Here is a 27946-nt window from a genome sequence, read left to right on the forward strand (position 1 = left end):
TCACGTACTTTGGCTAGACTTCGACTTTGTCTCTCGTCCTATCGGAAAAGTGGACCGTCAATGTCTCCATGTGAAGTTACAATGGTATAAATTCTCTTGTTCCGCAGTTGTGACTGGAGAATAAGTTTAACTGTTTGCATCCTCAGCTGCTGACAATAAGTGGTACTATTTCGGTGACATTCAAATCGGATCATTTGTTGGACTTCATTCTTTCATTCTTTATGATGCGAGGCTCCTGTAGAAAGTCAGGACTAAGGCTTGAAGTTTTAATCGATATAATGACGCCGGGAAAATAGCATCTGAGCGAAGTCAGCTTCATCCCCTTCCACAAGAACAAAATTTAATGCAACGAGGGGCAGGCATTCAAAGAGCAAGAATTTGAGGAGTTTATGGTCTGTTGTTTTTATCAGCCGGAATCAACTAAAATTTTTTTCCTGCAAGGAGGATGACGGTGAACTGATGCTGTTTAGTGTTTGTTGGCAAGGCCGCATCTTTTGTGAGTAACCTTGGATGCTACTTTGCAGCGCGTGTGAAACATCACTGCCATACGTTGCGTGTGCTCTCGCACCGGCCGTACACACATGGACCGCATGCCCAGCTCGACAGACGCTATTTACCCAGAATGCCCTTCGGAACTTCAGTCCAAAATGGAGGAGCTATCGGTGGAGGTAATCGACGCAAATGGTGCATACTACAAGGTAAAATGTCATCCATTTCTGACCGTCATTTGTTAGTCCCAATAGCAGGAGGAAGTGCGGAGATAGTGTGGAAGTTGACCGGGGCTGGTGCTATTGGTAGTTTCGGTGTGGGAAAGGATGAAATCCGGCCTGACACCCGCTGGTGATTGCGCCACTTTCATTCCGATGCGTACATGTACGTGCGTGCATCATGTGCATGGTCATGATGGTTGACATGTCTGCATACATGTCGCCGTTGTCGGGTTCGGTGTGATCAGCAACAGCATGGCGAATCGGAATGGTGCTTGGAAATATCATAATTGTTTGGGCGAGCTTCTGCGGTGAATTAGATAGAAAGCCTTTAGGATCCTAATTTCACATTTACATGTACATGTAAACTGCAAAACAGAAATAATGTCGAGCTTTTATTTATAATTTTTCATATAATATATCATAGCCTCATAGGTAGAAGTTACAGTTAGTTGAAAAGTCGTCTTGAATTTAAAAGTTAAGATTTAGGCCTAAGGGGGGTGGACTTGTTACCAAGCACTTTCATGGTAGTATAGACGTGTTTGTGGGTTTATAATAAATGAAAAGAACTTGTGTTGTTGAGCAGGAATGCCAGTTGAAACATTTGCACTTCAAAAGGTGTCATGTGCTTATTCCAAGGCCCATGTCTAGCAGCGTGTGTCCTTTTTGCCCAGTGGATAAAATGTCGCACCATCATGACTGTGAAAGTGCCTATTGTGATACAGCTTGCCATTTTTACAATTGGTCATTTTGTTATGTTGAATGTAAGCATCCAGGATGCCAGACACAGCTTGGTTGACTAATAAGGCTGTAGTATCTTCACTGTGGTGTCAGATTCAAATTCCTTTGCAAACCGTCAAAGGAAAATTGGACTCATACCATGTGATGAAAGGAAAGATTCCTATGAAGGCAAATACTCAGCAACAAATTTTAAGGTTTTGGGGGCTTGCAGTTTAGATAATATGAAGTAGAATTGCCCGTACAAGCTTTGTGTTTTGGTCATTAGTTCTACAATAGTTTGCATATCAAAAGATTTCTAAGGAATGCGCGACATTTAGAATAGCAACATGTTCACCTTGAATATTTACCAAAGCCAAAGTTGGAGTGCGTTCACCTTGTTTGAATTCACAGTTGAGGTGTTTCCCATTGTCTCCCATGATTTTCAGAACGAGTGCCAAATGTGAGTCCCAAAACACGCAAAGCTTAAATTTTGTGGGATTAATACATAGGCAGAAGTACACCTTATTCTCTCCAAGGACAAACTGCTGCTTAGTTTCACCGTGTGATTTTTTTTGTAAGCCTTGTGAGTGATACAGTTGGTCACTGATTTTTCTAATCCAGTCCACTACTGGAGGGGGAATGATAGTAAAATCTTTCCTACACTACATGTGCGGAGGATTTCCATATCTGGCGACCACACACTCGTCACCAAACATAGCCAATTTCCCCAGCTTTTAAGTTGCATTAACCCTAACTCCCTAGGTCCTTTTCGCTAGGGACCCTCCTCAATCCTCCAGAATCCTCCAATTTGGGAGGTGAAAAAATTGGATTCTCCCTCAATCCTCCGAAATCGTCCAAAATTTCTTGAAAATTATACTTAGAGGTGTGGCTACTGCCCCAATCCTTCAAAATCCTCTGGCAATTCCTGTCATTATGTTGAGGCAGTGCGATTGGCATTCTTGAGCAGTGCGGTTGATTCAAGAGAAATATCGGGCTGAATGTATGCACAAATGGACAAAAACAACACAAGGTCTAACCCACGACCTTCACTCATGGCATCCTTTGCAATCAGCCATGCAGTTTTGCCATTCACCCTCAATCCTCCAAAACCACCCAAAGGATTTTGGAGGATGGAGGAGGGTTAAGGCTAAAGACACGTCCTTTCAGGTTTGGAAGAAGTGGAAAGGTGTGAGGAAAGTTATTGCTAGGTCATATTTTTAGAGCTTGGTCTTTCTCAAGAACTCATGATCGTGGCGTCGGAATATGGAACTTTTTCGTACACGTCTATCATGACTGATGTTATCATCTTGCTGAGCATATGTGATAGGACTACTCTCAACGAACTGTCAGGCGGTCTCGCCGAGCCATTGGCTTATTGCGCGGTCGTCGATCAGTCATCATGGTCATGCAACTATCCCTCATCAACCATTTCTTCCACACGGTGTAAGAATTTGTTCATGTTTTAAAACTTTGAGATCTTACATGTACATGGTGCCAAGTGTGGTTCAGAAAGGTTCGACAGACTTTTCTTTAAATGCGTGCAACAAGTGCCCCTTAGCCCTAACAGCTCTGGGCAAAATTTGGCTTGCAGTACTCTGTACTGCAAAATACTAAGCAGTAGCCTGAGCCTGAAGGACCTGCGCTACAAATTACTACTTCTGGCTAGGTCACTTCGATTGTTACTTGTACAGAGAACAATAAAGCCATGCATTCATAGTGCCAGAGCACTGTATGGTACATTGTCTCATCTATTGTAGTTTATGGCTTCAGAAAACAATAAGGTCACGTCCTCTTACAAGCAACAGGGCTGAGTACTACATTTTACTATCATTAGAGTACTTCGTAGTATTCAGGTCTGTTAGGGTTAAAGTGGTATCCATTTCATTTGGAGCAGCTGCCGGTACCACCCTCACCCTCATGCTGTTATCGTTAACCAGTTCACACTTGCATGCACGCTGAATCAGTGTTGGAAAACAGGAGAGGGACATTTTCAACTTATTTACTTACTGGCCTGGGGCCAATTTCATAGGACTGCTAAGCGCAAAGTTTGCTTGAGCGCCAAAAACCTTGCTTAAAATTACAAACGTTACCAGCTCAAAATCCATGTGATCGTCACGCTAACCAAAAGACAGGTGAATACCATTCCAAAACAATATACATCTCATGGAGTTTTGGCTGGTAGCCTGATTTGTCAAGCAAGGTTTTTTTCACGCGTAAACAAATTTTGTGTTTAAGCAGCTCTATGAAATTGGTCCCAGTTTTTAGATGCTTTGTACTGAGAACTGTTTTGGTCTTTTTCACCTAAGCAAAATAGCAAGTTTGTAATAAACTTACATGTACATGTACGTACCTGGGTATGTACAAATAAATGTATATTGTTCATCTACAGTGTACATGTACATGTAACAAGCATAACCTCAATTTTGTCCATGTACATGTAGCTATGTACATGTACATCTGTGTCCAAGGCCATTTCTTGGTGATCTGCTTTTTTTTCTCACCAAACATTTGCACTGCTTGTCAAAACGATTTGCTTAGCAGTGCCTATTGTGTCTTCACTCTTCAGTATTCAGATTCCATTTATATGAACAACGTTCTCCTAATGTGTGTGACTAATACAGTGCCTTCCTGTGAACATTGGACATGTACATTCTAGGATGATCCTGGCAATGTTGCGTGTGCCCTGCTGACAAACTGGGGGAATTCCCAGATGAGCAACAATGGCTCTCGGTGGCAGACATCTTGGAATCTACACCGTGTGACAGTGATGTGATATTTCAGTGACTGTTTTTTGTTTTTAACCTTTTGAACTTTTGATGTACACCGATGTATCCATGACCTTTGAACTCAGGAGCGTACTTGTACATACATGTGCATGTACATGTACCTTCAGCACATTCCTTAGAATGTTATGCGATGGTGGGGTATTACTGCAGTTTGGCTTCATTCAGAAACGTTGGTCCAAGAACATACCGTATATGGATCTGCTTCAATAAATGTTCAGTACAGGCCACTGTTCGTATATGTACATCCTACAAGGCAGAAAATTCTGCATTGAACCGTCTATAGAGCATAGATTCCCCTCACAAACTTATGCTTCAGAAAATGTGATGGTTATCGACATAAATACATATACAGGTCCATTTACATACACGCGGTTGTGCATGTATACATGTAGAGGTTACATTTTAACATTAGCGTACTGTAGCTTTAGCTTGAGTTTTTGTTGGATATGTAGGCCTACTGGTTCATGCACTGTGAAAGCATATGACAAGCAGTTTTGGTTTATGTACATGTTCATGGAAAAACTAACACATGTTAATTCACAAAGTCCTGTACAATGTAATTCACAAAAGGTAATCAGGTTCCTCCACGGAAGACTTTATAAAGCCGTGGCGACTTGAATTCCGCAGGGATTAGTTTGGGAAGGTTTCACTGGATTTGGACGTTTTTAGATGAGATGTGAAATCAAAAGGGACTCTCTGCAGGGAGGTTTTGGACAGGTTCCTTTCCCAACTCACCACAGATTTGTTGTACATGTACATGCACAAGTATGTACATGCATGCATGGTGTTGGATTACACCATCACCTAGGGTTTGCATGTCTCATGTCAGGGTGCGTTGTGTAGTATGGGATTTATTGTGGAGGATTTCCCCCTTACTTTGTGCAGTGAAAGTCCTCCCATTGTATCATCATCAGCCTTAAGCTTGTGTAAGGTTTGGGCGTGTCCCAGTTTTCTTATTTGTATTGCATGCATTACTAGGGTGGGCTTCTCTTTATCTCGGGGCCGGGCGGCAAAGTGTCCCGGGACAGTGGGGTAACACCTCCACCAAGGGTTGAGCTTTTTCAGAAGGGGGCTTTTTTTGTATTCACGACTCTCTGGAAGTTTGTCCAGGGCGTGTGGAATACCACAGGAGTGGGTGGTTTATTTTATAAGGAGGTGGGTTTTCTCCATGGAGCAAGGAATCGTTTGACTTTTGAGAGGATGTACCTAATAATTATAATAACTTAATTATAATTTGAATTTAAGAAAGCGCCCAATCCATTAACTGCTTCCAGGCACTGCACATACACATGTATGTACTTCATATCGTAAACATTACACATTCACAAAATTACTAATTAAAACTATTAAAAGTCTAAGGGACTAAAAATGCCTGCTTAAAGAGATATCCTTACCTGATCCATACACAAAGGCTACATGCAGTGTAAGGATAAGGGTGGTCTGGGTTCTTGTGTTTTCACCTTTAACTCCCCTTCCGCATTCTTGCTGGGAGCCTTCCCCAGTCTCTTAAATCCTCCACTCATGCACCAACTACACGTTGACAATCTACTCTTTGTTCCCTATGTGTGTGCCCATTAAAAGGAAAATACAACCAAACTCTACATGTAGGTCATATATTTTTTCCAATCAAAAAGTGTGGACAGAGTAAATAACCAACAGTAATGTCTTTAAAAAGTCTGGCTTTTGAGGCATTGCATGTACAGGTTTTTACAGGCAACACGCCGATTTTCCTGTTTTACATATATGTCACTTGTACTGTGTTCTTGGGTGTCATGTGTACAAGGTCAAAGGCATGCCGGATTTATGTAAGTACATGTACACTGTACTACTGAACAGTTTGTGCGTGGTACACCTTGAGCCAAACTGTTCCACATTCTAACCGTTGAATTTGGCTGCAAATCATGACACACGCTCAAAAGGGTGCAAATACATGTACCTAGCCCTCCCCTCCCTGCCAAAACACTCCCCACCAGTGGACAAGACATCCTCTGTTTTTCCCACAAATAATTTCGACACAATTTTTATTCCGGTGTAATGAAGTCCAAAAACGCGGGAGCCCTCTTTTCTTGTGGGACAAACCGCTTAAAATTGGGTTGAAGGCCTCCGTCCAGCCTGTTCAGCCACAGACCCAACCCTTCCCTCCCACCCTGACAGTATTGTTAACCTTGGGAGAAGATGACACAGCCCCTGGGGTGCCAGATGTGCCATTCCAGCAGGGCTGGTATCAAGTGTTGGGTTGGCTACTTATAATAATACGGTGTCCTTTATGCTTCCTGTCTGAAACAACATTCCTTTGCCAGCTAGTTAGGTTCACCTTAGTTCCACTCGAGGGAATTCACAGTGATGGTACCCATCATACACAGCCAGCTCTGGCAATGAGCAAGTTGAAATGACATGTACACAGGAAACGGGTTCATTGTGATAACTAACCTTGTTTTAAATGTACGCATGTATGCCTACATTTTATTTCAAAAGTACGATATAGACGTTGTTACGTGTTTTTTATGCTAGAATAGCTTACCCTACATGTTTGCTTAGTTGAGAAACGTGCCGAAAGCGAAAGCCAGAAGACATACATACATGTACAGATTTCTTTTCAGGTTTTTCAATGGCCTTCGATAAAAGTTTGTTAATCTTTGGAGACCTTGGGAGCGACTGAACTATGCAGAATCAGAAGTTGTATTGAAATCAGAACTTTGTCCTGAGTGTTAGTAGGTTCGTGTACAGTACATGTGTGGACATGAAGAGATGACTTTCCATGTACACGTACATGTATGGCCGCATTCAAGTGAATAAAACCAGTACATGTGGATTCAGGCCTAACAGCACTAAACACAACCCTAGTACATATCGAAACCTATATGTAAATGTACTGTACCGGTACATGTGTACAATGTACATCAGAATGGGTCATTTCATGATGCAATGTATTTCGGGCATTACTTAGTTTGACGCTGTCTTGTCAGTGCAGAGTTACCGAAATGACTATAGATCATGAAACGTACTCGTACATGCAGAGCCTGGATGATGGTCCATGTCCTGCTAAAGCGGCCATCTCAGAAGTGCACAGTTTTTCATGGTCAGCCCATCTCTTGATTGTCTTGGTACTAAACCAGAAATATTTGTTGCTGTGAGGGTCCTAGATTGCAAAATGTACACAATTTAGTCTGTGTAGACTTGGCTCATGTCATGTTGACGTGTCCGTAGATCATGGACTGATTTCAAAGCGCTGCTTAGCTGAGAAGAAGAAAAAAGCTAGGCTACCAGCTGAAAAGCCATGATATCTACACTTGTTTTGACTGGTACTTTGCTTATTTTTGCTCAGCGTGTACATGCAGCTTTTCAAAGCAAACTTTTCTGTCAAACAGCTTTGTGAAAATGGGGTTCTAGAAAAGTGCCCAGTTCAGTCTCCATGGCTGCCTGCTCATTCCTCGCTGCACCCTTCGTCAGAGAAACAAAAATGTCAACTTTTAGTCTCTGGATGCTTCTCATGGCTGTGCTGTGGCCCCTTCACCCAACCACTCTGTGTATCTAACGGATGCATAATCTCTACGTATTCCACATGTACACATGGGGTAATCCCAGTGTAATTTTTGTGTGTGTGCCAGGGACACTCCACTTTATTGTCTCTTTTTCTATTAAAAGCAGGAACACCTGTTGTCCCCATTTTTCCCCCCTGTTTCTCGTAGAGAGAAATATTGATCTGACAGTGGTCCAAGGGAGCAAACACGGGATTATTAAAAAAAAAAAAAAATTAGCAACCTCAGCAATCCTATGTGTTTTTTTTTTATAAATGTCCACTGAATTAGCTGGACTTTTGATATCAGGGATTTCCCAGATTAGATAAAGCAAACATAGCAGTAGGGAAGTGAGATTCTCACCAGACACCACACATGGTGCAGTGTGGAACTAGAGCGAATGCTTCAAAGCTTTAAAACAAGCAGGCCTTCACATACATGTGCGTATAGATGGGGCCAGGTAGTGCCTACATGTACAATGTACATGTACAATGTATGATCCATAACCTTTATTGTTGAAATTTGTTCGCGGTAATGCATTCATGGAGCTCGCATGTTGATCAAGAAAGAAGTAATTTACATTAAATGTGCTGGTTTGTGCATACAGCAATGTTCGGTACACGTTACACATGTATGTACCGGTAGGTCTGCTTATCAGGATTACCTGCAGTATGCAGCCTGGAATGCCCACTGTACAATTTACTGATAACTCTAAAATACCTTTGAAAATATTTCTAAAAGGCTGTAAAAGCACATACAATCAGTCACTTGGAGCATGTAAATTAGCCTCCATGATTTGGTCCACGGAAGTTCACCCTTTCATGCCAACGTAAGAATCGAATTTAAAACGAAAGATCCATTTTTCTGAGAAACTTCGCATGTGATAATGCAAATCGTAAATGTTTCAACTGTTTTTGATCGAAATAATTCTGAATTTTTTTAGAAATCAGTTCAAAATATGACAAGATCAAGCCTTTTCTGGTCAAGAAAGCCTCTTGACCGGTGTTTCATACTGTACATTGTAGATCTCCAAACATTGAATGCCTAACACATTCATGTCAATAATAGTAATTCTAATGAGCATTTAAAAAGCGTTCGAATCCACCTGAGAAATAGGCGCTCACGGCGCTACAAAAGTGGAAGTAAATTATTGTAGTTATGTACTGGGGGAAAAATAGATTTGTCACAATACAAGCCCGCGCCTGTAAGCAAGGTTATAAAAGTGTCTCTTGAGTGCTGTTTTGAAAGAGCCGAGAGCTGGACTACTGGACTGTAGATGTTCAAGGGGAGACTATTGGTATTCCAAAGACGTGGGGCAGTGATATGGAAAGATGTTGACATGTACGTCTAATTTACTGCAGTTGACATCAAAATGTATCCGTTGGTTCTAGCGCGAGCACGCATGCAGACGTACATGCACATGTGGACAGTTTCCTGTAAATGTTTACAAATGCATGTGCATAACTGGACATCCCTACTACCATCAGGCTTTGCATCTGACGCTGTGTGGTAAATTTAGTCAGATTACCCACCGGAGGACAACTGGCCCATGCACGTTTCAGAGAGGTTCATTTGGAGATCTCAGATGGCACACGTACATGTAGGTAGAGTTAGACCAGTGGCAAAGACATGACAGCCTAGGCCAAATAGCTCACATTGCTGGGGTCTTGTGTCACATCAACCCTTGGCACTCCATTACTTACGTGTGTGTGATATGTACACCAGGCTGGGTTTGTAATTGAAAAAGGAGTACAGTCATTTCACACAGGTACATGTACATGCCTTGGGCCCGTTATGTCAGTTTGAGAAAACATCTAATTGTGCATTTAAGAAGCCCAACCAATGTACTGTAGAGTTGTGTTAAACCTGTATGCCCTTCAAGTTTTCTCTGCAGAAAGCCAGTGCCAAAGTGTACAATGTTTGCGTTAGTACTGATAAAGAATTTAAACCCATGTAAAATGAAAGAAGGAAGGCTGTATAATTATGTTCATGGGAACATTATTTGCCAAAATTCTGTAAGACGTGGACCGGTTCAAATACATATATGTACACGTGCAGTACACGTCTATGTACATTTAGTAATATTTAATTTTATTGTGAGTCCATATTTCTTAAATACTACACGAGAACAAGGCAGTTTTCCAGAAGAATGCAAAATGTGCATGTGTGGCAAGTAATGCTCCGACGAGATGTTGTAATTAACAGCGAGCCTGGAGACTGCAAACATGCACAAGGGAGGCGACGTTCAACGCTGTATGCGACGTGTGGCCCTCCCTTAATGAGCAGAGGTGGGGGGGGGCGGGGAGAGGGGTCTGCAAATTAAATGCCTGGAATCCCGTCTTTGACCTTGGCAGGGATTGAACCCAGGGTTATTTCTGGAGGTCTTCAAATAGATTGTTGCCCTGTCGTAGGAATGTTGCCGAGAGCGATGGAAGCCTTTGGCACAGAAGCCGGCTGCACTTGTGCTGGGTAGACCAGGGGCACGTGTGGGAGTTGGTCCACTGTGCCAGGTTTTCCTTCCTACTTTGTATGTTATACATGTAGGTTCAGACATAAGGTTGCCCACTTCACAGAATTTTAGTGACCAGCGCTGCCGTCCAGAACTTATCATAATGTGGAGGTCACAGAAAAAAAGTAATAAATAAACGTCCGAGTGATCGGGAGATATACCCATTAACGTTTACCAAAGGACCTTCTGGAATTCTCTCAAATTCTCTATTGTGTGCAAATCAAATTGCTCGTTCCGAGATATGTGTTTGGCAACACATGAAAAAAAAATGGTTTTTCATTGGAGAGTGCAGATGTCCTAGTAGGGCTTAAAAAACTTCCAGTCTTTCCGCAAGTTTTTGAAAAGGTCTCAAAATTTGCCTCACTCGAAAAATAATCTGACCAGAAGGCACCCGGGTCGCCCCGCTCGTTCTGTTGTTGTGAAAGGAAAGAAGGACCATTGAACATGTTTACTTTGGTCTTTCACTAATACTACGGTACATTTCACATGTAAAGTAAATGTAAACATGACTATGATGTCCACATGTACGTCCACATGTACACGTACATGTGGACGTACATGTGGACATACACGTACATGTACATGTGCACGTTCATGTATGTCAGCCCATTTAACTGAGCTCTGCACATGGAGGTGCAATATGTACCGTGTGCTACGATGTGCACGAACCTGGCCGCACATCCTGGCCGTGCCCACTAGTACAGCCTGGGGGCTTGATGGAGAAATTATCCTGATAATGAGTTGTCAGAACAGAGGTTGGTGCACCTTCTGAGTTAAGACATGGACTTTGCACGTAAATGTAGACGCTGTGTTTATCGATTAAACATCGTCGAGTACATTCTGCATGAACAATGATGTTCAGTACTTATACATCATGTATGCGCAAATCTGCATCTACACGTATTCCAGAAATTAGGGGTCCATTTTTTTTTTCGTGTCCCTGTCACATCTGACTTGATTGTGTAAGTTCAGAACACATTTTCTAATTTCCAAGAGTGATGAATTCATGCACGATTACCCGCCAAACAAATAGTAATAGTTTGAAATCAATTCCGGTGATACTTCCATGTCAAATAACAAAGGTCAGATTCAACAGGGACGCAAAAAGTCACACTTTTGGAACTTGCACCGTAAATTGTTCGTCCTCGTCAGTTAAGGGTGCTATTTTGTCAGTTCGGTTTTGTAATTTGTAAACTTCCGCATCCACCGGTGTGTCTGTGTGGTACATGTGTAGGGCTGTAGCTCAGTTGATGGAACACTTACAAACATGCCTAAAGTATGAGGCCGAAAGACAGAATTGGGCTTTGGTAAAGTTTCTTTAACCCTAAATGCTAAATGCTTGGCCGTGAGAGCCCATGAAAGATCCACTTGCGCATCATCTGGGAGAGTTGTCCAATACAGCGTGCAGAACTGTGAAACTGGGGCCCAGTATGCGGTTTATGTTACAGAGGCATCTCTGGAAAACTGAGGTGACACAGCAGACACGGTGTTGGTACATGCACATGTACGTGTGTCTGCGTTGAAGTGCGAGTGCACCAAGACTGGCCGCATTCAGGCCGCATTCAAACGGGTTGACCGTAATGGGCAAGACCCTATTGTGACTTGAGTTTTGGCATTAATTTACGTGCACTTGACACCCCAGTGAGATTAATGGCCGATGGTTGCATTTGCTCGACATAATCACCATAATGCATCATACATTGCCAGGATGCATCCGTGGTCAATTTAATTTATTCGCATAATAACAGCATCGTTGTACAGTGATAATTGATGCACGTTATCAAATGATATTTACATTAACAACTTCATAAATTTTGTTGGAAATATCACACAGGCAAGTGAAATATGCCTCTATTTGGCAGGTGAAAAGACTTGACTATTCAGGTATGAAGAGTATATTAGAACTCTTTGAGTACTTTCATCGAAAAGTTAAATTTTTCAAGGTCTTGACTTCGTTATCCAACATGGAGGTACATGCATTTCCTGTTTTCTGTTCATGTGTATGGTCTGTAGCTTTCTTGTGGAAAACCAATACAAAATTTGCTTGTGGGAAGGAATCGAAGGCAACGAGGCACTGCCGTGAAGTGTGAGCAAATTCTGATCACTGAGGATTGCAGACTTTAAGAATGGTACATGTACATGTACCGTACCTGCCTTTTTTTTCACCCCTGTTGTTACATGTACGTCGCATCATTTTATCTTTTTCTCTTCTGCAGGCTTTTATCAAGAACATTCACGACAATGAGGTCACAGTAGCTTTTGAAAACAAGTAAGTCACAGATTTTTCGCCTGTGCTCTCTGAGGGGTTAAGAAGCAAAATAAACGGTGCCCGCAAGCTCGAGCTATTTTGAATCTGCAGACTCTTACCACAGGGTTGTCCCTCCCACCAAAATGTAGCTGACATGAAAAGTTTTCCCATTTGATACTCTCGAGAGGATCGGGAATGATTCAGTGTTTTGAGTTGAATCCATCACAAGTCGGTCAGGCTTAAGCCGAGCTACAAGCTGCGGTACTGAACTGTGGACAAAAAGTGCCAATGAACTGTGAAAAAAAAGCAAGTCTTCTGTCACGGCTCACCCGGTTGCTCACAACAGGTTTTGAAAAAGGTCTGGTAACTGGACCTGCGACTGACCTGACTACAACACTGGTACGGTTGCAGCGTTCACTTAACCCTAAGTGCCCGGGCCCTTTTCGGAGGATACACCCTCAGTCCTTCAAAATGCTCCAACTGCCCCCCATGCAAAAAATTGGATACAGCCTCAGTCCTCCAAAATCCTTCGATATTTCTTGAATATTGTGTATTTAATCCTTCAAAATCCTCTGACGCTTCCTTTCATTATGTCGAGGCAGTGTGAATGGTATCCTAGAGCAGTATTGAAGATGCAGTATTTGTCGGCATGAATTTAGGCTTGGCTGAACATAAACAACACAAGGTCCTCACCCACAACCTTGAGACGATGCATCCTTCGCAATCGGCGGTGCATTTTTGCCATGCAGCCTCAATCCTCCAAAGTTCTCAAAAACTGCCCAGGAGGATTTGGAAGGATTGAGCATGGTTGGTTGGGTTAATGGAACACACCGGGTTTGTACTGTTTGTAAGTCTCAACATCGCCAAGTCCAAAGTCTCAAATAATCCTGGAATTATCTTTTGCTGTCCCCAGCTGGTCGGCAGAGAGACGAGTGCCCTTTGCAGACGTCCGTCTTCCCCCTCCCTCGCCAAATGACGAAGTCAAAGACTTAAAGGCCGGAGATGATGTGGAGGTGCGATCACGGACATTATTAAGAAGAGAATGAAAGTGTGATGGGGTGGTTTTCAAAGTGGTTCCGTTTAAAACTCGAAAGGGACCTTTGAGATAATGAACTGAGCCAAACATAATGGAAGCATGATGAACGAAACTCCTCTGCATGTCTGGGTTAAGTTCAATGACCTTTCAGAGTATTTATTCTAAACATGCAATGAAAGCAAACCTTCAGTGTGTTTTGTTGGCGGGTGGAAAAAGTTTAACCTAACTGCCCAAGGGCAGCTGGTGGTATCCCTCCCTAACCACACAAACTCCAACACCTTGCAATCAAACTCCTACCTTACAGTACCCAATCACACAGACTCCAACGGTACTCTTGCTGCAACAGTACCCAATCAGACAAACTCCAACAGGTCTTTACCTGTGTGGTTCTGTTTGATTGGGTACAGCAGGCCCACTGCACCGTACAAAGAGTAAGGACAGGCAGTACCTAGTCAAACAAACTCACACACCATCATGCTGCATATCCATCCCCAACTGCTTGGATCATTGTGGTTAGAAACAAGAAAGATTGTCCTTGTTATGGTAATTATTACATAATATTACACATTGCATACTTACCATTTCAAGGGGAAGCTTTCTATCATTACATAATCTTTAAAACTACGGTACTCATTTAAAAATCCTGATGGTAGAACGTGATGGTAAAAAGTGAGGGCCACAGTACGCATTCATTCAAAATTCAACAGGGTATTTGCAGGGCGACAGTACCTATTTAGTCAAAATCCAACACCATATAGCAAGTTCTCAGTACCTAATTCCACAAATTTAAACACCTTAGATTGACTGGTTAGGGATTGTTGGGGTTAATGTGATGTGCCTTACTTTAAAAGTGTAGCTTTGACTTCACTTGCAGATTTGTAGAGGTTACAGACAATGTTTCGATCTGCCGCTGCACGGCCCTGGTATGCGTGTGGATGGCAATTCCATGCCCTCATGTGATTCCGATTTGGCTTCCGAATCCCTGATCTCATTCTGAGATTTTTTTATTTTTTGACTGTCTCCTCCGCATCTGTTAGGTCTATTCTCGCTCCTTCGAAGGCGAGCCGTGCGGATGGTGGCAAGCCAAGATTCAGATGATTAAAGGGGAGGTATGTACATGTACATTGCCACGGTTACTTGGGAGTGACAAAAATGGCAGGATTTTTTTTTGGTGGGTTTCCGGCGATCTGGTGGGGAGGGGATGAGGGTTGAGCGTAGTGGGGGGGGTGGGGAATAGGTGGAGGCTTGGGAGGGTTTGGTTAAACAGAGGAACGTGTCGCAGTCGGAGGAGTTGTACTTTTGAATGGCAAGCCCTTCCAGAAAATTTACAGACCTGGTTGACAAATTCCCACTTTGGTCATAGCCGTGCAAACTTCCACCAGGAAAAAGCAACTCTCTCTTCTGCGGTGCCTGTTTCTGGCTTGAAACGTTGATTAGTTTAGTGCTGTGGATGCTAGCGGTATGCCGTGCAGCTCTTGGAAAGACTTGAAAATACCTTGCGGGTGTTTAGTTTCCGTGGGCAGTTGACAGGCATGACGCCACACGTCGTGCGGTGTTTATTACTTCCGCTGCCCATCTGTCACACTATGTATTGCCATAACTGGGGGGCAAAACACAGCTACCGTTTCCCACAATGTGGGAGCAGTTTGGTCGGGATATGAAAACTTCAGTTCATTCCAAGTCCATAATGTTCTCGTTTGAAAATGTTTTTGGCTCAACAGTTCTATGTCATAGAGTACGTCGGCTACGACGCTACGTACAATGAGATTGTACAGCTGGACAGACTTCGACGTCCAAACACGCAGTAGGTGCCCTCTCCTCCAGGTTGTCATGTCTATCCAAATTAAAAAGTTATAATGCAGAGTTACGGTATGAGGAAGTAATCTTCAGCGACAGTGCGAGTCTTTACAGCAGAGTGTGATTTTTTTTGGAAATGCGTATGGATGCTGTTGCCTTTTAATGCTGTGAATTTTCGCAGCCAACTTGGATTTGTTCTTGTTTCGATTCATAGGCATTTGTTTAGATGCACATGAGTTTTTCTTGTCTGTACACGTACGCGCATAGCCCTTGGTCAGTAACCAAGGCCATGTGGTTTACATCATCCCGCCGTGCTTTCCAGTGTTAAAGTTTACGAATGTTGTTTTGTAACAGGCCCAGCCTCAATGCAGAGACATTTCACAAGGTGTCTATCTCCGTGCCGGCGGACATCAGGGAATTGTAAGTGCCTTTGTCGAATGCAGCCGCGCTGTTGCAGCTCGCGATGAAAGTTGTTGGAGTGAGGCGTGCGCGCTGGTCAACCGACAGCTTTTACGTAGCTGTATCTGACAGAATACCACCCACACGTGGGTAGATTTCCAGTTTGAGTCCAGGGCAGAGGTTTCTGCATGTAGGATTTTGCCAGATTTGATCAAATATTCTGATAAAAATTGCAAGATCACTCGGCTTCAGTAAGTACTGGAGAAAACTGCGGTCAGTGGGCTATTTGAATGTTCTGTGCGGCCGTGCAGTGATTCTCCGCTGATTATTCAGATTTGATTGACTTATTTCCTTTGCACATGCACAGTGCCAAGGACCCCAAGCACCACCAAGACTTCCTCAAGTCCACCGGGGCGCTGGCCATCGTCTACAACGACGACACCGATTCGCTGCTTGTCTTTGTAAGTTGTCACCCTGGCTTCTGTCCTATTTCTACCTGCAGCTCAGAACTGCTGTCCGACATCTGCTAGTGTTCAAACCATTCTCCTAATGGAATGATCGAAAGGAACAGAGTTTAAGAAACCTCCAACACGGCCTTGTTCGTGCACTTCTCGCTGTCTGTCGGGATTATTAGGAGCTAACCTCACTGTGGTTTGGAGAAAGTCTGCATTCATAGCTAGGCAGAGTGAAGAAATCTTATCCCTGGTTTAGGTCCTGGTCTTGAATCCCACAGTCTCTGTACTTACTAGGCTGTCTGTGTTAACCTAGTTGTTACTTCAGCAAGCTTCGACACATGCTTACGCCACCTGTGCTAACACTAAGACATTGGGCCAACGAAAAATGTACAGCTCGCAACTATTTGAAAGGTTGCTTTGACACAGGTCATTAACCCTATTAACCCTGCCAGACGCAGCACAGTGCATCAGGGGAAAAGTCTGATGCACTTTGATGCACTTGGCAATCAACAGCAGCCGAACAGACTGGTCACGTTGAGACAATGGGAGCTGGTCCCATTGAACAATGCCACTGGTGGATCTTGTGGTGACTGGCAACCACAGACTCCATCCTAGGCTGTTTGGCCTTGGGGGCAATTGACCTGTTGGATCTTGTTACAATAGGCAGGCAACCCACTTTGACAAACGATACAGTCTGATGCGTCAGGCAGGGTTTCTAGCCAAGTTCTCTCGGAGGGTTAAGGTTAAGATATGGCTGTTCAAGCCACAGCAACTAGATACTAGTCGCTCAGTTTCCAACCTGGCTTAGATAGAGTAAAATACTTTTGAATAACTGACCCGTAGTGTGTTCATTTTTCACAAGACAACTTGTTTCCTCTTGCCTCGGCAGGGCAACTCAGCCTCCCTGATGCGGCGGGCTGAGCTTCTAAGCGACATGCACTTCCGCAGCCTGCGGGAGAAGGTACTGATGCTGGGCCGGACGGAGGAGGCGGCCCAGCAGCTGGAGAGCACCCGCTCGCAGTTAGAGGGGCAGGGCAGCAGCGTGGAGGAGTTCCGGGTGGCCGAGGATCTGATGGGGCTGGCCATTGGGGCACACGGTGCCAACATCCAGAACGCCCGGAGGATCCTGGGGGTGCGGCGCATCGACCTGGACGAGGACACGTGCACCTTCAGGATATACGGGGAGGTCAGTCGACGCTGTGAAGCCGTTTTTTGAGGGCGGGGGTTGATTGAAATTTTAGGCTTAAAGACCCCTTGGGAATGCCCCTTGTTGTAATCACTGTCAGTCTGACATTAGCCAGAGCACGAGCGCACACAGCATTTTTGTTCTCTCTGACTCCCTCCCACCCCAAAAAAAATGAGAGTTCAAGAAAATGGTAATGATCAGTCATTATTTCCTCATTTTGTCCCCCCCTTGTATGTTTGGTACTCTGATGGAACTGACAAACCCCCCCAAAATGGACGATAACTTCTTGATGGGCACTTTCTAGCTCATCCGAATTTGGCAAACGGTAAACAAACAGGGCAAGCAGATTCAGTTCGAAGGTACCCAGTTACCGAAAGCTCGGCAATCACATAATTCAAAGCACCGATTAAATATTATATTTATGTCTATATTCTGATCACAGTGGTATGCAGCCACTCTCATATTTCAATTACATCTGAGCATGTTCTGTTTTATAATTTCACCTATGGTTGTCCAGGACCATAGTTGTTTTTATTTGACTGAAACTTTAAGCGATAGTCGGTTCAGAGCTGAGCTGGCAACTTTATCCTAGATCCCATCTGGCCGTCCAGAAAATTAATTGGATTCATAGATTTTTTGGGATCCGGGAAGGTAGAAACTCTGCCATTGCTTTACATGAATCTTGATGACTCTTGAAGGTTTGAAGTACAAAGAAAGTGCCACTGGGTGTCTGCGCTGTGAAGGGTTGTGCAAGATTCGTGAGGGTGCCTAAAAAGGAGGAGCTTTGGTGAAATTCATTCTTTTTCTCCCATTGAAGGTTCAGTTATCAGAAAACTACTCGTTTGGTCATTGCAGGTCGATGCCATCCGGCAAGCCCGGGGCATGCTGGAGTACGGAGAGGAAGTCTGTGAAGTCCCAAGGAGTGTTATAGGTGAGTCCTTGATGCTTGCTCTGTGGTCTCTGAATGAAGATTGTGGGAGCTGGACTGTGTAGAGGGAGACGTGAACCCCCTCTCCGGTTCCCTAATCTCGACTTGTCTTCACGAGGGTACACTCACCGCTGTGGCTGGGTTGTGAATGCGCAGTCCCTCATGCATGCAGATGCTTCCATCATCAAGCAGAGACTGACATTAGCCCTAACCCTCAAGGCTATTTGGCCTGAAACTCTGCCAGACGTATCCGTTTGCCGCATTGTTCAAACTGACTTGCCTGAAGTGCAACGAGGCGAGAACATGTCCGCGGTCCACACAGCCAAACTGCATCAGAGACCGCGGTTGCTTGGCCACCTTAGGATCCAACAGTGGCATTTGCCTCCACATATTCACTCGGCAGCCTTGTAAACTTGTCACACTTTGTTCCATCTGACGGGGTTAGGGCCGAGTCTATCCAAATCCTCGCAGTGAGTTGTAGCTCACATCTTACCCCAAACGTTGAATCGGAATGTTAGCACGTGACCGAGATCAGGACTATAACGCTCTTTTCATCTCTTCTCGCAATCTCCCCCGTCTCGTCCGTCCAGGCAAGGTCATCGGCAAGAACGGCCGGGTCATCCAGGAGATCGTGGACAAGTCGGGCGTGGTGCGGGTCAAGATCAAGGGGGACAACGAACGGGACAGCTCTTCAGACAACAATTTGGTGCCCTTCATGTTTGTGGGGACCAAGGAGAGCATCGTGAACGCCCGGGTCTTCCTTGAGTACCACCTGGCTCACCTGAAGGTAAATTGCTGGGCTACGGCTCGGCAGTAACGCACACAAGCTTTGGGGGAAAATTAGGCTTCTGCCCTTTCATTCCCTCTCGTCTGTAGGTTGCTCTTAACTTCGAACAAAAGGATTATTATTATTACATGTATTATGGTTTATGTTACTGGTTTTACATGAGTATTCCTCAAGTTTTCTACCAGATCTAAGATTCATTGTATGGGTTCTCTCAGATTTAGCGAACCATTCATTAAACCTGCCCGAGTTGAATGACTTAAGGGCACCAGGGCGTGATTGGTGAACACTTGAGATGTGGTCAGTAGTTTGGTCAGTTGTGTAATTTTCATGGAACAATGAATCAGTTGTAATGTGTAAATTTTTTTAAGAGCATCTGATGGATATTATATGTGTAATGCTCATGAATATTCTCCATGAATATTCATCACCAGGACATGGAGGAGCTGCGTATCCAACGCCTCCAGATTGACCAGCAGCTGCGCAACTTCAGCGGCGGCTACCAGCCCGGGCCCTACTTCCCCCCGCCCCGGGACCGCAGCGAGCGGGGCTATGGCTCGGACTTCTCAGAAGAGGGCGGGAGTGGGCGTGGCCGGCGGGGGCGGGGCAGGGGCCGGGGTGGCTCAAGGGGGGGCAGCCGAGGCGGGCCCCGCGGGGGCCTGAACAGTTCAGGTGAGAGTGGCTCTTGTCTCTTATGTTTGATCACCCCACGTCTGTTCCATTCACAAGCTCCTCTCTCGCTGACTGTCTCACTGAGCCATTTCGACATTTCTAAAAGGCAAAGTCATTTGTGAATGGATCATGTATTCTACTTGGCCGCACTGACAGGCCCAACCTCATGCGTTGGCATTTCTCTTCCTGAATAATTTCTGACATGCTTCAAGGTGGGCTTGCCCTGTTACAATATCCGACATGGGGTATCTTGTGGGGGCATCTAGAATTTACAATCCAGTGAAAATGGATTCTGTTTCCTGCATGGGGCGTGACTCCTGAATACGCATGGTTCATGGGTGTTGAGGGCTATTTAACGACTTATCGGGGAAGATCCCCAAACTGCAGCAGTAGGACACTCACATGTGCATGATCACACTCGAGGTTTACATGTATGAAGGCAAGCCACAGCAGTCTGCGGGTCGAAGTAGGCACTAAATGCAAGCAAAAAAAAATTTTGCGTCGATGAGGCCCCACCACAGTGATGTCTGTCATTTCTGATTGCTGGACTCGTCTGTAGCTTAGCCAGTTGTTTATCAGCGCTTGGCAAATTCGCATTGTGAAGTTGTTCTCGGCCCGCTTGTTGAAAGCTTTCGCATGTCTAACTGTTTCTTTGTATTTTGTCGCGGACGTTTTCTTCAGGGCGGGGCTACAGTGCGTCCGACCAGGACATGGCATCGGGTGAGGACGGGGCGCGGTCCAGCGACTGGGCGGAGCAAGTCCGACTGGACGACAAAAACCACACCTACGAACTGAGTGGGGCCTCGTCCAGAGGCGGAGCCTCGTCCAGGGGAGGGTACCCACCCAGGGGCGGGGCTTCCAACAGAGGCCGGGGGAGGTCATCCCAGGGTCGCGGCCGCGGCAGAGGGGGCTATGGTAAGGTTGTAAATCTCTTGTGCAAACAGCAATCGTTGCCATTTTGAATTGTCATTGATGGCAAAGTCCATCAGAAGTTCAGGTTTAAGTAGATAACTTCCTGTAGACTTGAAATTCAGATCAGTCGGTCATCAGGTTACTGTTTCACGTGTTTTTTTCCCCCAAAGTCCCCTCATTTGCTGTTGATGTAGTAGCAGTGGTCTTAATGAGATGTGGTAGTGTTCATAATCCTGGCAAGAGAGTTGTCAAGTGAATAAAGTAAAATGTACTCCCTTCAATGGTTTGGGTATGGCTTTGTACTATCGGAACACATTTAAGAAACGACTGTGTTTACAAGCGTAAACTTCAACCTTCTTTGAAATGTTAGACGGACACCGCAACAGTACACCGCCCTCGGAAACGGACGAGGACAGCTACCGGGACAACCGTCGCCGTCGAAACGATGAGGAAGATACGCTCTTAGGGGACACAACGGTAGACGACGACACCAACAACACGGAGAAAGAAGGTATACAGAAATGGACCCCCTGAGGGCTGTATGAGTAAATTTGGTGGTTTAGATTTGGTCTGACGGAATTTTGATCTTAACATTTTGGATTAGACAGAGCTTGAAAATAAAGGATTATCCCCCCCCCCCACTTTGACGTAGGAGTGAGCTTCACTGTGTGTGAAATTTGGCAGGTTGTTGGGGATGGAGTTTTAAAAGCACACATTCTACAGCTAAATTTTCTTTATTTATAAGCTCTGTCTTCAAGTGGAACCTTCCATTTATTTGTACTTTTTATATTCCTTGAGTTTAAATGCTCTATTTTGTGACTTGTTTTAGAGAAAGAATATCGTAAACTGAAACTGGGATGAAATGACTTGTTCTCTATCTGGCGCAATTTGATGCACTCTGTTACACTGACTGGTAAAACATCCCCAACTCCATTGGGTGTTACGTTAGTTGGCCTAGTTGTTCATTCCTCGCCTTCCACCTCTGCGGTCCCCGATCGATTCCTGGCTCAGTCCAAATGTGGGTTGGGTTTTCATCCCCTGTCCAACATTGTGGGTTTTACCCAGCATATTCCTCTGAGGTTGTCCTCGCAACTCTACAGTGGAACTGCTTCTCGTTGTTTTCTCTCTACATGTTTCTTTAGGCTTGTGAATAGGGTGCTCAGAGCCGAGATGATTCTCGGTGTCGTGAATACCTCAAATACGTAATAATTGTGATAATAACAAACATATTTCCATTCACTCAGATGACGGGAGTAGACGGAACAAGCGCCGTCCCCGTAGACGCAGGAACAGAGGTCGTGGAGGTAGCGAAAACGGCAACGGGGTGCATGAGAACTACGCGGACGACACAGACACCAGCAAAGCCAGCTCCCCCATGCCCAGGCGACGTTTAGGGGGTGGTGGCAGCAGTCAGCGGGGTGCCAGCAACTCACAGGGTACCGGCGGTGCCAGGCCCCCCAGCGCGGCTGGCGACACGTTGGAGAGGCGGGAAGTCAACGGCGAGGGCAAAGCCACGGCGAGGGCTGATAACGGCGCAGCTGCCCGGCCACCTCTGTCCAACGGACCCAAGGAGCAACGGGATCCGAGGGGACCACGGAGCCGACGGCCACCTTCCAGCGGCCCGACCAAGGCAGTGAAATTGCCAAGCAATGACGCAACTCCGAATCAACCTGCGGATGCCCCTGCCAAGGCTGTCCCTCCCACTGTGACTAAGGATCCGCCCCAGCTAGTCAATGGTACAGCCTGAATCCTTTTTGTGTGTCCTGTGAGTTCATTCAAGGTACAGTGGCCCATACCATTTTTACAGGTACCAATGAAAAGGGGGTACGCCACATAACTTAAGAGAGTGTGTTGTTAATTAGTGTGTGTTTAAAACTTTCTATTAAAAGGAATGATTGAAGAAAGACAAACAAAGCCTGCCTTAAACATACTGGCCAAAATATTTAAATTGTTCCTAGTGGGAAGCATGAACTGAACAGTGCCGTAATTGTTTTGAAGTTTCACTTAAGTACAAACGATATAAAAGGCATATACAGAACCGATTGTAATGAAACTTAGCCTACGGACATCTGATTATTTAATTAATACTTGTAGCATGTTAAACTCCCAGTTTTGCGTTGTTACTTCTTTTCAATAAAAAGAAAAACAAAAAGAGAGATTAAAAAAAAATTCAGCAAACGGTTTGTAGCCTAGTCCTGTTGTTCACCAAAGATTATCCCTTTTTTTCATATTTATTCATTGATTCAAAAGTCATGTACTGTACGTTGCATGCCGGTAGTTGGCACTTAGAAATAGGCTCCATTTGTTTGCGTAGACTAAAGAGAGTGCAATACGTTAAGTACGATGAGGTTTTCTGACACGATTTCTTCGTATGTTTTCCAACAATGGGTCACACTGTGTTAGCTTAAAAAAAAAAGGTTTGGAAAGGTTGCATTAAATAAGTCACGTTTAAGGGATCTTTCTATAACAGCGAGAGACCTTTTTTTTTCTCTTTCTGTTCGAGATTATGATACAGGTTAGAAGAAATTGATATGTTAGCTACCTTCCTTCTCTGCAGAAAGTAGCCAAAGGGAGCTCTTGGATTCTTGTGGTTTCGGAAAACTTCAAGGAAAAGAAGGAAAAAATAAACATTGAAGCTCCCCGAGAATGGAAGAGAAAAATTTAAAACGTTAGAATGCTTCAGTGATGATAAAGACTGTTAGCCATTGAAAGCTTCGCTTGTACAAATGCTGTAGCTTTTTGACACTAAAAGTTGGCATATTAAACACCAAAAGTAAAAAAAAAAAAAAGTGTAAAAATCTAACAAAAATTAAAAAATACCAGATAATTTCATAGTACCCAGATTACTTTTCAAACTGTAATATGCACTCGTCTTGAAAGAAAAGACATCTTAACCCTAACCCCCAAGGGTTGTTGGCCCTGACCTTCCCCATCCACACAAAGTTAAACACCCATATGGGACTTTGTGCACAGAGGCTGTTGGACTTTGTTTTTCTGAGGTATGCTAAACCCAATGCAAAAGCCAGCTGTTAGGGGCCTACCAGACCTATCCCCACAGAATGATACACTTTACTACTGGTTAATTCCATGTGGTTGGGGAAGGTTAGGGTTAAAAGGTTGATAGCTCCAACTAAGTCCATCTCAAGAATTGTATGTAAAAAAAGGAATGTTTCTGTACATGTGTAACCTCGTGAGTGTGAAGTGCTCTTAAAAAAACCTGAAAGCTTGGATGGTATTTATCAAAAGCCTCCCTGCCTGAATTTGTAATGAAAAGAATTCAGTGAAAAGCATATCCGGTGAAACTTGCATTTACGAGTAGATTTCTCGTCGCTTATTTTTGTGCCGTTTGTTCTGTTTATAATGAACCGCAATGCTATTGTGTTATAAGATGAGGCGCGTACACGTACATGGACAAGTATACGTGTAACTCCTTCCAAACAAAGGCAAAGAAATCAACAGTATCAAATAAGACTAATGCACTTCAGAAAAAAAAAAATGCAAGCTTGTTTCTCCCAAACGTATCCAAGCAAAAACCCTGTCAGTTCACTTTTAGGCTTGACTTTCTTTTCGTCTTGTTTTTTGTGTTTTCTTTGTTGAGTGTTCTTAAAAGTAATAACTATTTATCTGGAGTATAAACAGAAACAAAACTTGCAATTTAAACCAAAAAAATATTTGTGTGTGTACAGTTGTATATAGTCTGCAACGGGGCTTCTGTCAAATTACCTTAAGATTTAACTATGCAAGTATTTTTCAGCCTTCTTCCCCTCTCCCCAGTCGAGTTTAAAATGGAAAAAAAAAACAGTTTGACAAAAAAGTAGCAATCAACGAGGAAAAACAATTGCTTTCGGTTGTTAGTTGTAGGCGTGGTAGGCGTGTTCTGGCTAGAGTAGTGAAGGCAAAAAGTCATCGTGGAAACATATATAGCTAGCTGGAAGAAGATAGAGGTGCAGTTCCAGTTGGAAACCCCCCCCCGCCACTCCTTTCCGTTTGCTCCGCCCCCCTTTTTGGATGGAGGTGGCCAGAAGTTGTACGAATGTCTTATTGAATTTTCTAGACTGTACCAAGAATTACATGTACAGATGTGGACGTGCCCTGAATCCAGACTAAACCTAAGTGCTCCAAAAAAATCTGTTGCCCACATTTGCATGAGTTTGAAGGATGTAGAGCGTACATTGTAGCCACTTATTTCTATACAGAGGGCCCGACGTCCGGGCATATTTGTGACAGGCATAAACAGTGCCGTTGGTTTCACTGCAAGTTAGTGGAGTTTCAGTATATTAAGGGAAGATTTGAAACGCTCATTAATAGAGCATTGAAGAATTTTATCAGTGTCTCAATATTCCCCCTTCCCATCCCCACCCCCAAAGGGGGAAAAAAACTGTGCTGGAATCGTGTTTTAAGACACCAACTGTGTGGTATTTAATATAAATTACCTCTTATCAAAGACAACTGATTCTTAAAGAAACTTTGCCCGGAAAGAGTAAATTGAGAGGTGCTTAGCCTATGCTGTGACATCATCCCACAGGAGAGCCAAAGACTGGATTTCAATTGTGAAATTGGAGAAACTTTTAACAACAGTCCTATGTTCGTAGTACTCACGTATACACATGTACTTCCCGCGTCACCGAACTGGAGTTGGGATAGCATTGGTTTAATGTGGTGTTCGCAATCCTCACTTATCAGTACTTTCACTAGGACGTTAACATGGAACAGATGGACAGGCCAGAATCTGTCTGAATAAACTTTTGCAATTGAAGAGTTGCACCACTCTCTGATCAGAGCATCTCTATTTTGCATGGCAGGGTTTTTTTTTTTTTGAGGCCCGATAACTGAAAGTGAAGATTTGAGCTGCATCATAGTCTCGATTGATTTTCACTTCACTGTCAACAAAATTGGAAAAAAAACCCCAGCCTACTTCGAACTCTCTAAAAAGGGAAATGATTATACAGCAAGAGTTTAACATGTATCAGTACATTATGAGGAACTGCTGCTGATGAATATTCAGCATGTTCGTGTCTACTTTTGATAACTTTTTAGTTTGTGTGGGCATCCGGGGGTACCGGTTGCATTCTCCCCTTTGTACAAATTCCAACGAAAGGTGGTACTATTTATGATAAAATATCCACTGCCTGTCTTCGTCATCAACACAATAAATAAGTCCTAAACCACAGTCAGGCAGTGTACAGGAATTAGGAGACTTAAATAACCCTCCTTTGCTGTAACCCTCAAAAAGTCAAAAATTCCTTCCACTTGATTTCCCCCTGTACACAGACACATATGGGAAATTTGACTGGTTTTTGACTGATAGGACAACTGGTTCAAGAATGTATCTTTGCATAGGAGGGTTTTAAACAGGGAAATCGGGGTATTTAATTATCCATGTACGTGTTGATTAGTAATTCAAAATTGACCTTTTTTTTCCCATGTGAGAGTTTGTCCTCAGAAAAAAATTTCTGTAAATGTTACATATGTGTTTTCCCCTCTGTTTTTTTTTCCAAGCTGTAAGATAACCTGAATGTTAGTGTAAATACGTAAAAAAAGAAAAAGTGGAACACTAATTTGTGTAACATAGATTTTGTTTTGTTTTTGGGGGGGCTTGTCTGTCGCATAGTCAATGAACATAATTCAGCACCCGGTTTGATAGCATGCCAAGTTGTATTCAGCATCTGTATATAGAAAACAGAATTCAAAGCAATATTTTGTTGTCGGTTTAGGAGGTGATTGTTACCGTGGTATCAGATGATTGCCATTTTTGTTTTTTGGTTAATTAGACTGAATTTTCCGAATTCCTCATTTAGAAGGTACTGTAGTGATACTTGCTCCCAGAAGACCCCAAGGGTGAACGTGGCTCTGTCAAAATGAGGAATCAAGTAATTTGGGCTGTCTGAGAATTTTGCATTTTTATAGTCTGTTAATTCAGTTGAGGGTGTTGACTTCAGCAGTTTTCATGTCTTGTAACCTGTACAAGTGTCCTTTTGTAATAAATTCCCTTGGATGTGTTCATCATGATTAGCATAGCACTACTGCCTAATTGTTGTATGATGGAATGTCTTGTCTCTTAGTGGTTTTTAGAAAAAAAATTTCTAATTTTTTTTTTTTACTGGGATTGCTGAATTATGCAATCTTAGGATGCAGTTAGGTGTAATTTGCAGTGGAACCGAAGTACACACATACAATCAGTTGATAGAAATACCAGTTATTTGCCAAGTGCACATAGGTCTATTTTTCGGAACAGTGGAGAGCTTATTTATGCAATGCAGATGCTCTCAACTGCATGGCCTCCTGACTTATTCCTCATTTTGATAGAGTGGGTGTGACATTCTCCAATACAGGGCTCCTCCCATTGGGCCCGGCTTCCTGTTGCAAGCGAGCAAAATTATATATTGTTTGAACACAAAAGCAGCCTCTGTACGAGTAGACATTGGGTTTTGGTGTATGATTCAGCAGCGTGGGACTGACACAGAGGCATTGGACAGACTTTGGGACTCTCCAGGGAGCCGATGCTGCCTCAGGAATGCTTTACAGGCGTGACCAGCGGGGGTGGTAATCTGATTGTGTTGGCCTCGTGTACATAGATGCGATTACAAAATTGTACTTAAAAGAGTTGTCGTTTCAGTCTTGATAGTGAAGAATGCACTTGTTGCTCTACTATGGTGTCTGATTCTGGCCAATTTTTTTTTCGTTGGGTTTACATTTGGTCGGGATACAGAGAGCTATAAAAATGCTTGTAAGCCCAACTTGTAACCCTGTCAGTAATAATTTCTAGGACTGGCTGCCTCATTTTTTCCCTCATTTATGACTGTTGAAAACTAAATTGTACATTACGCCCTAAGCTACGGTACCTTTTGGGTAGTGTTTTTTTTAGTTTTAAAGTGTTTTGAGATGTTGCCGTTATTGTAAATTTAAAAAAGTACTTGCTGCACGTTTGTGGCAGTTAGGAGACTCAGTACAATTGCTGCATGTCGAGGTGTTTTTTTCCCCCCCAGATACCAATTCTTTCAGGGTACAATGGAATTGGTAAGTCTTGACTTGAATTCGGTGAAACAACGAAAAAAAAAGGGTTTAACGTAGCTGTATTATTTTATTTCCTTGAGGTTACCAAACACTTGTGCAAAAAATGTGTTTTTATAAGGACAAAATGACAATCTCTCGCAGTCTTTTGATTTTGTTTCTGATTGTTAGGAACCTAGAGCAGATAAGAACTTACCTTGTTCCCTGTCGATGGGATATCATTATTTTTCATTAGCAGTTTGACTTCGAATTAAAACAAAAATGGGCAAGAGAGAAAG

General features: G+C 43.6%; 1 protein-coding gene across 1 annotated transcript; it reads left to right on the top strand.

Moving 5' to 3' along the window:
* The first annotated feature begins 32 nt into the window (after nucleotides 1-32).
* LOC110977894 (RNA-binding protein FXR1-like) lies at nucleotides 33-27945 on the top strand. The gene is made up of 14 exons (XM_022232425.2): nucleotides 33-698; nucleotides 12457-12509; nucleotides 13402-13501; nucleotides 14562-14633; nucleotides 15246-15328; nucleotides 15676-15741; nucleotides 16088-16181; nucleotides 17065-17361; nucleotides 18217-18292; nucleotides 18880-19076; nucleotides 19508-19745; nucleotides 20427-20660; nucleotides 21028-21168; nucleotides 21902-27945. Exons 1-14 carry the CDS (start codon nucleotides 582-584, stop codon nucleotides 22402-22404), a joined length of 2271 nt encoding a protein of 756 aa, XP_022088117.1. The 5' UTR covers nucleotides 33-581; the 3' UTR covers nucleotides 22405-27945.
* Nucleotide 27946: the final 1 nt, after the last annotated feature.

Source organism: Acanthaster planci, linkage group LG14, assembly GCF_054643075.1.
Source record: "Acanthaster planci isolate LZ-2023a linkage group LG14, COTS_SCS, whole genome shotgun sequence".
NCBI lineage: Eukaryota > Metazoa > Echinodermata > Asteroidea > Valvatida > Acanthasteridae > Acanthaster > Acanthaster planci.

What these genes read in the sequence shown, in the direction of transcription:
- LOC110977894 (XM_022232425.2), top strand. Translation starts at nt 582, where the DNA reads ATGGACCGCATGCCCAGCTCGACAGACGCTATTTACCCAGAATGCCCT. An exon ending in TTCAGATGATTAAAGGGGAG is followed by an intron (nt 14,634 to 15,245) that starts GTATGTACATGT and finishes TTGGCTCAACAG; the next exon opens with TTCTATGTCATAGAGTACGT. An exon ending in CCTTCAGGATATACGGGGAG is followed by an intron (nt 17,362 to 18,216) that starts GTCAGTCGACGC and finishes TGGTCATTGCAG; the next exon opens with GTCGATGCCATCCGGCAAGC.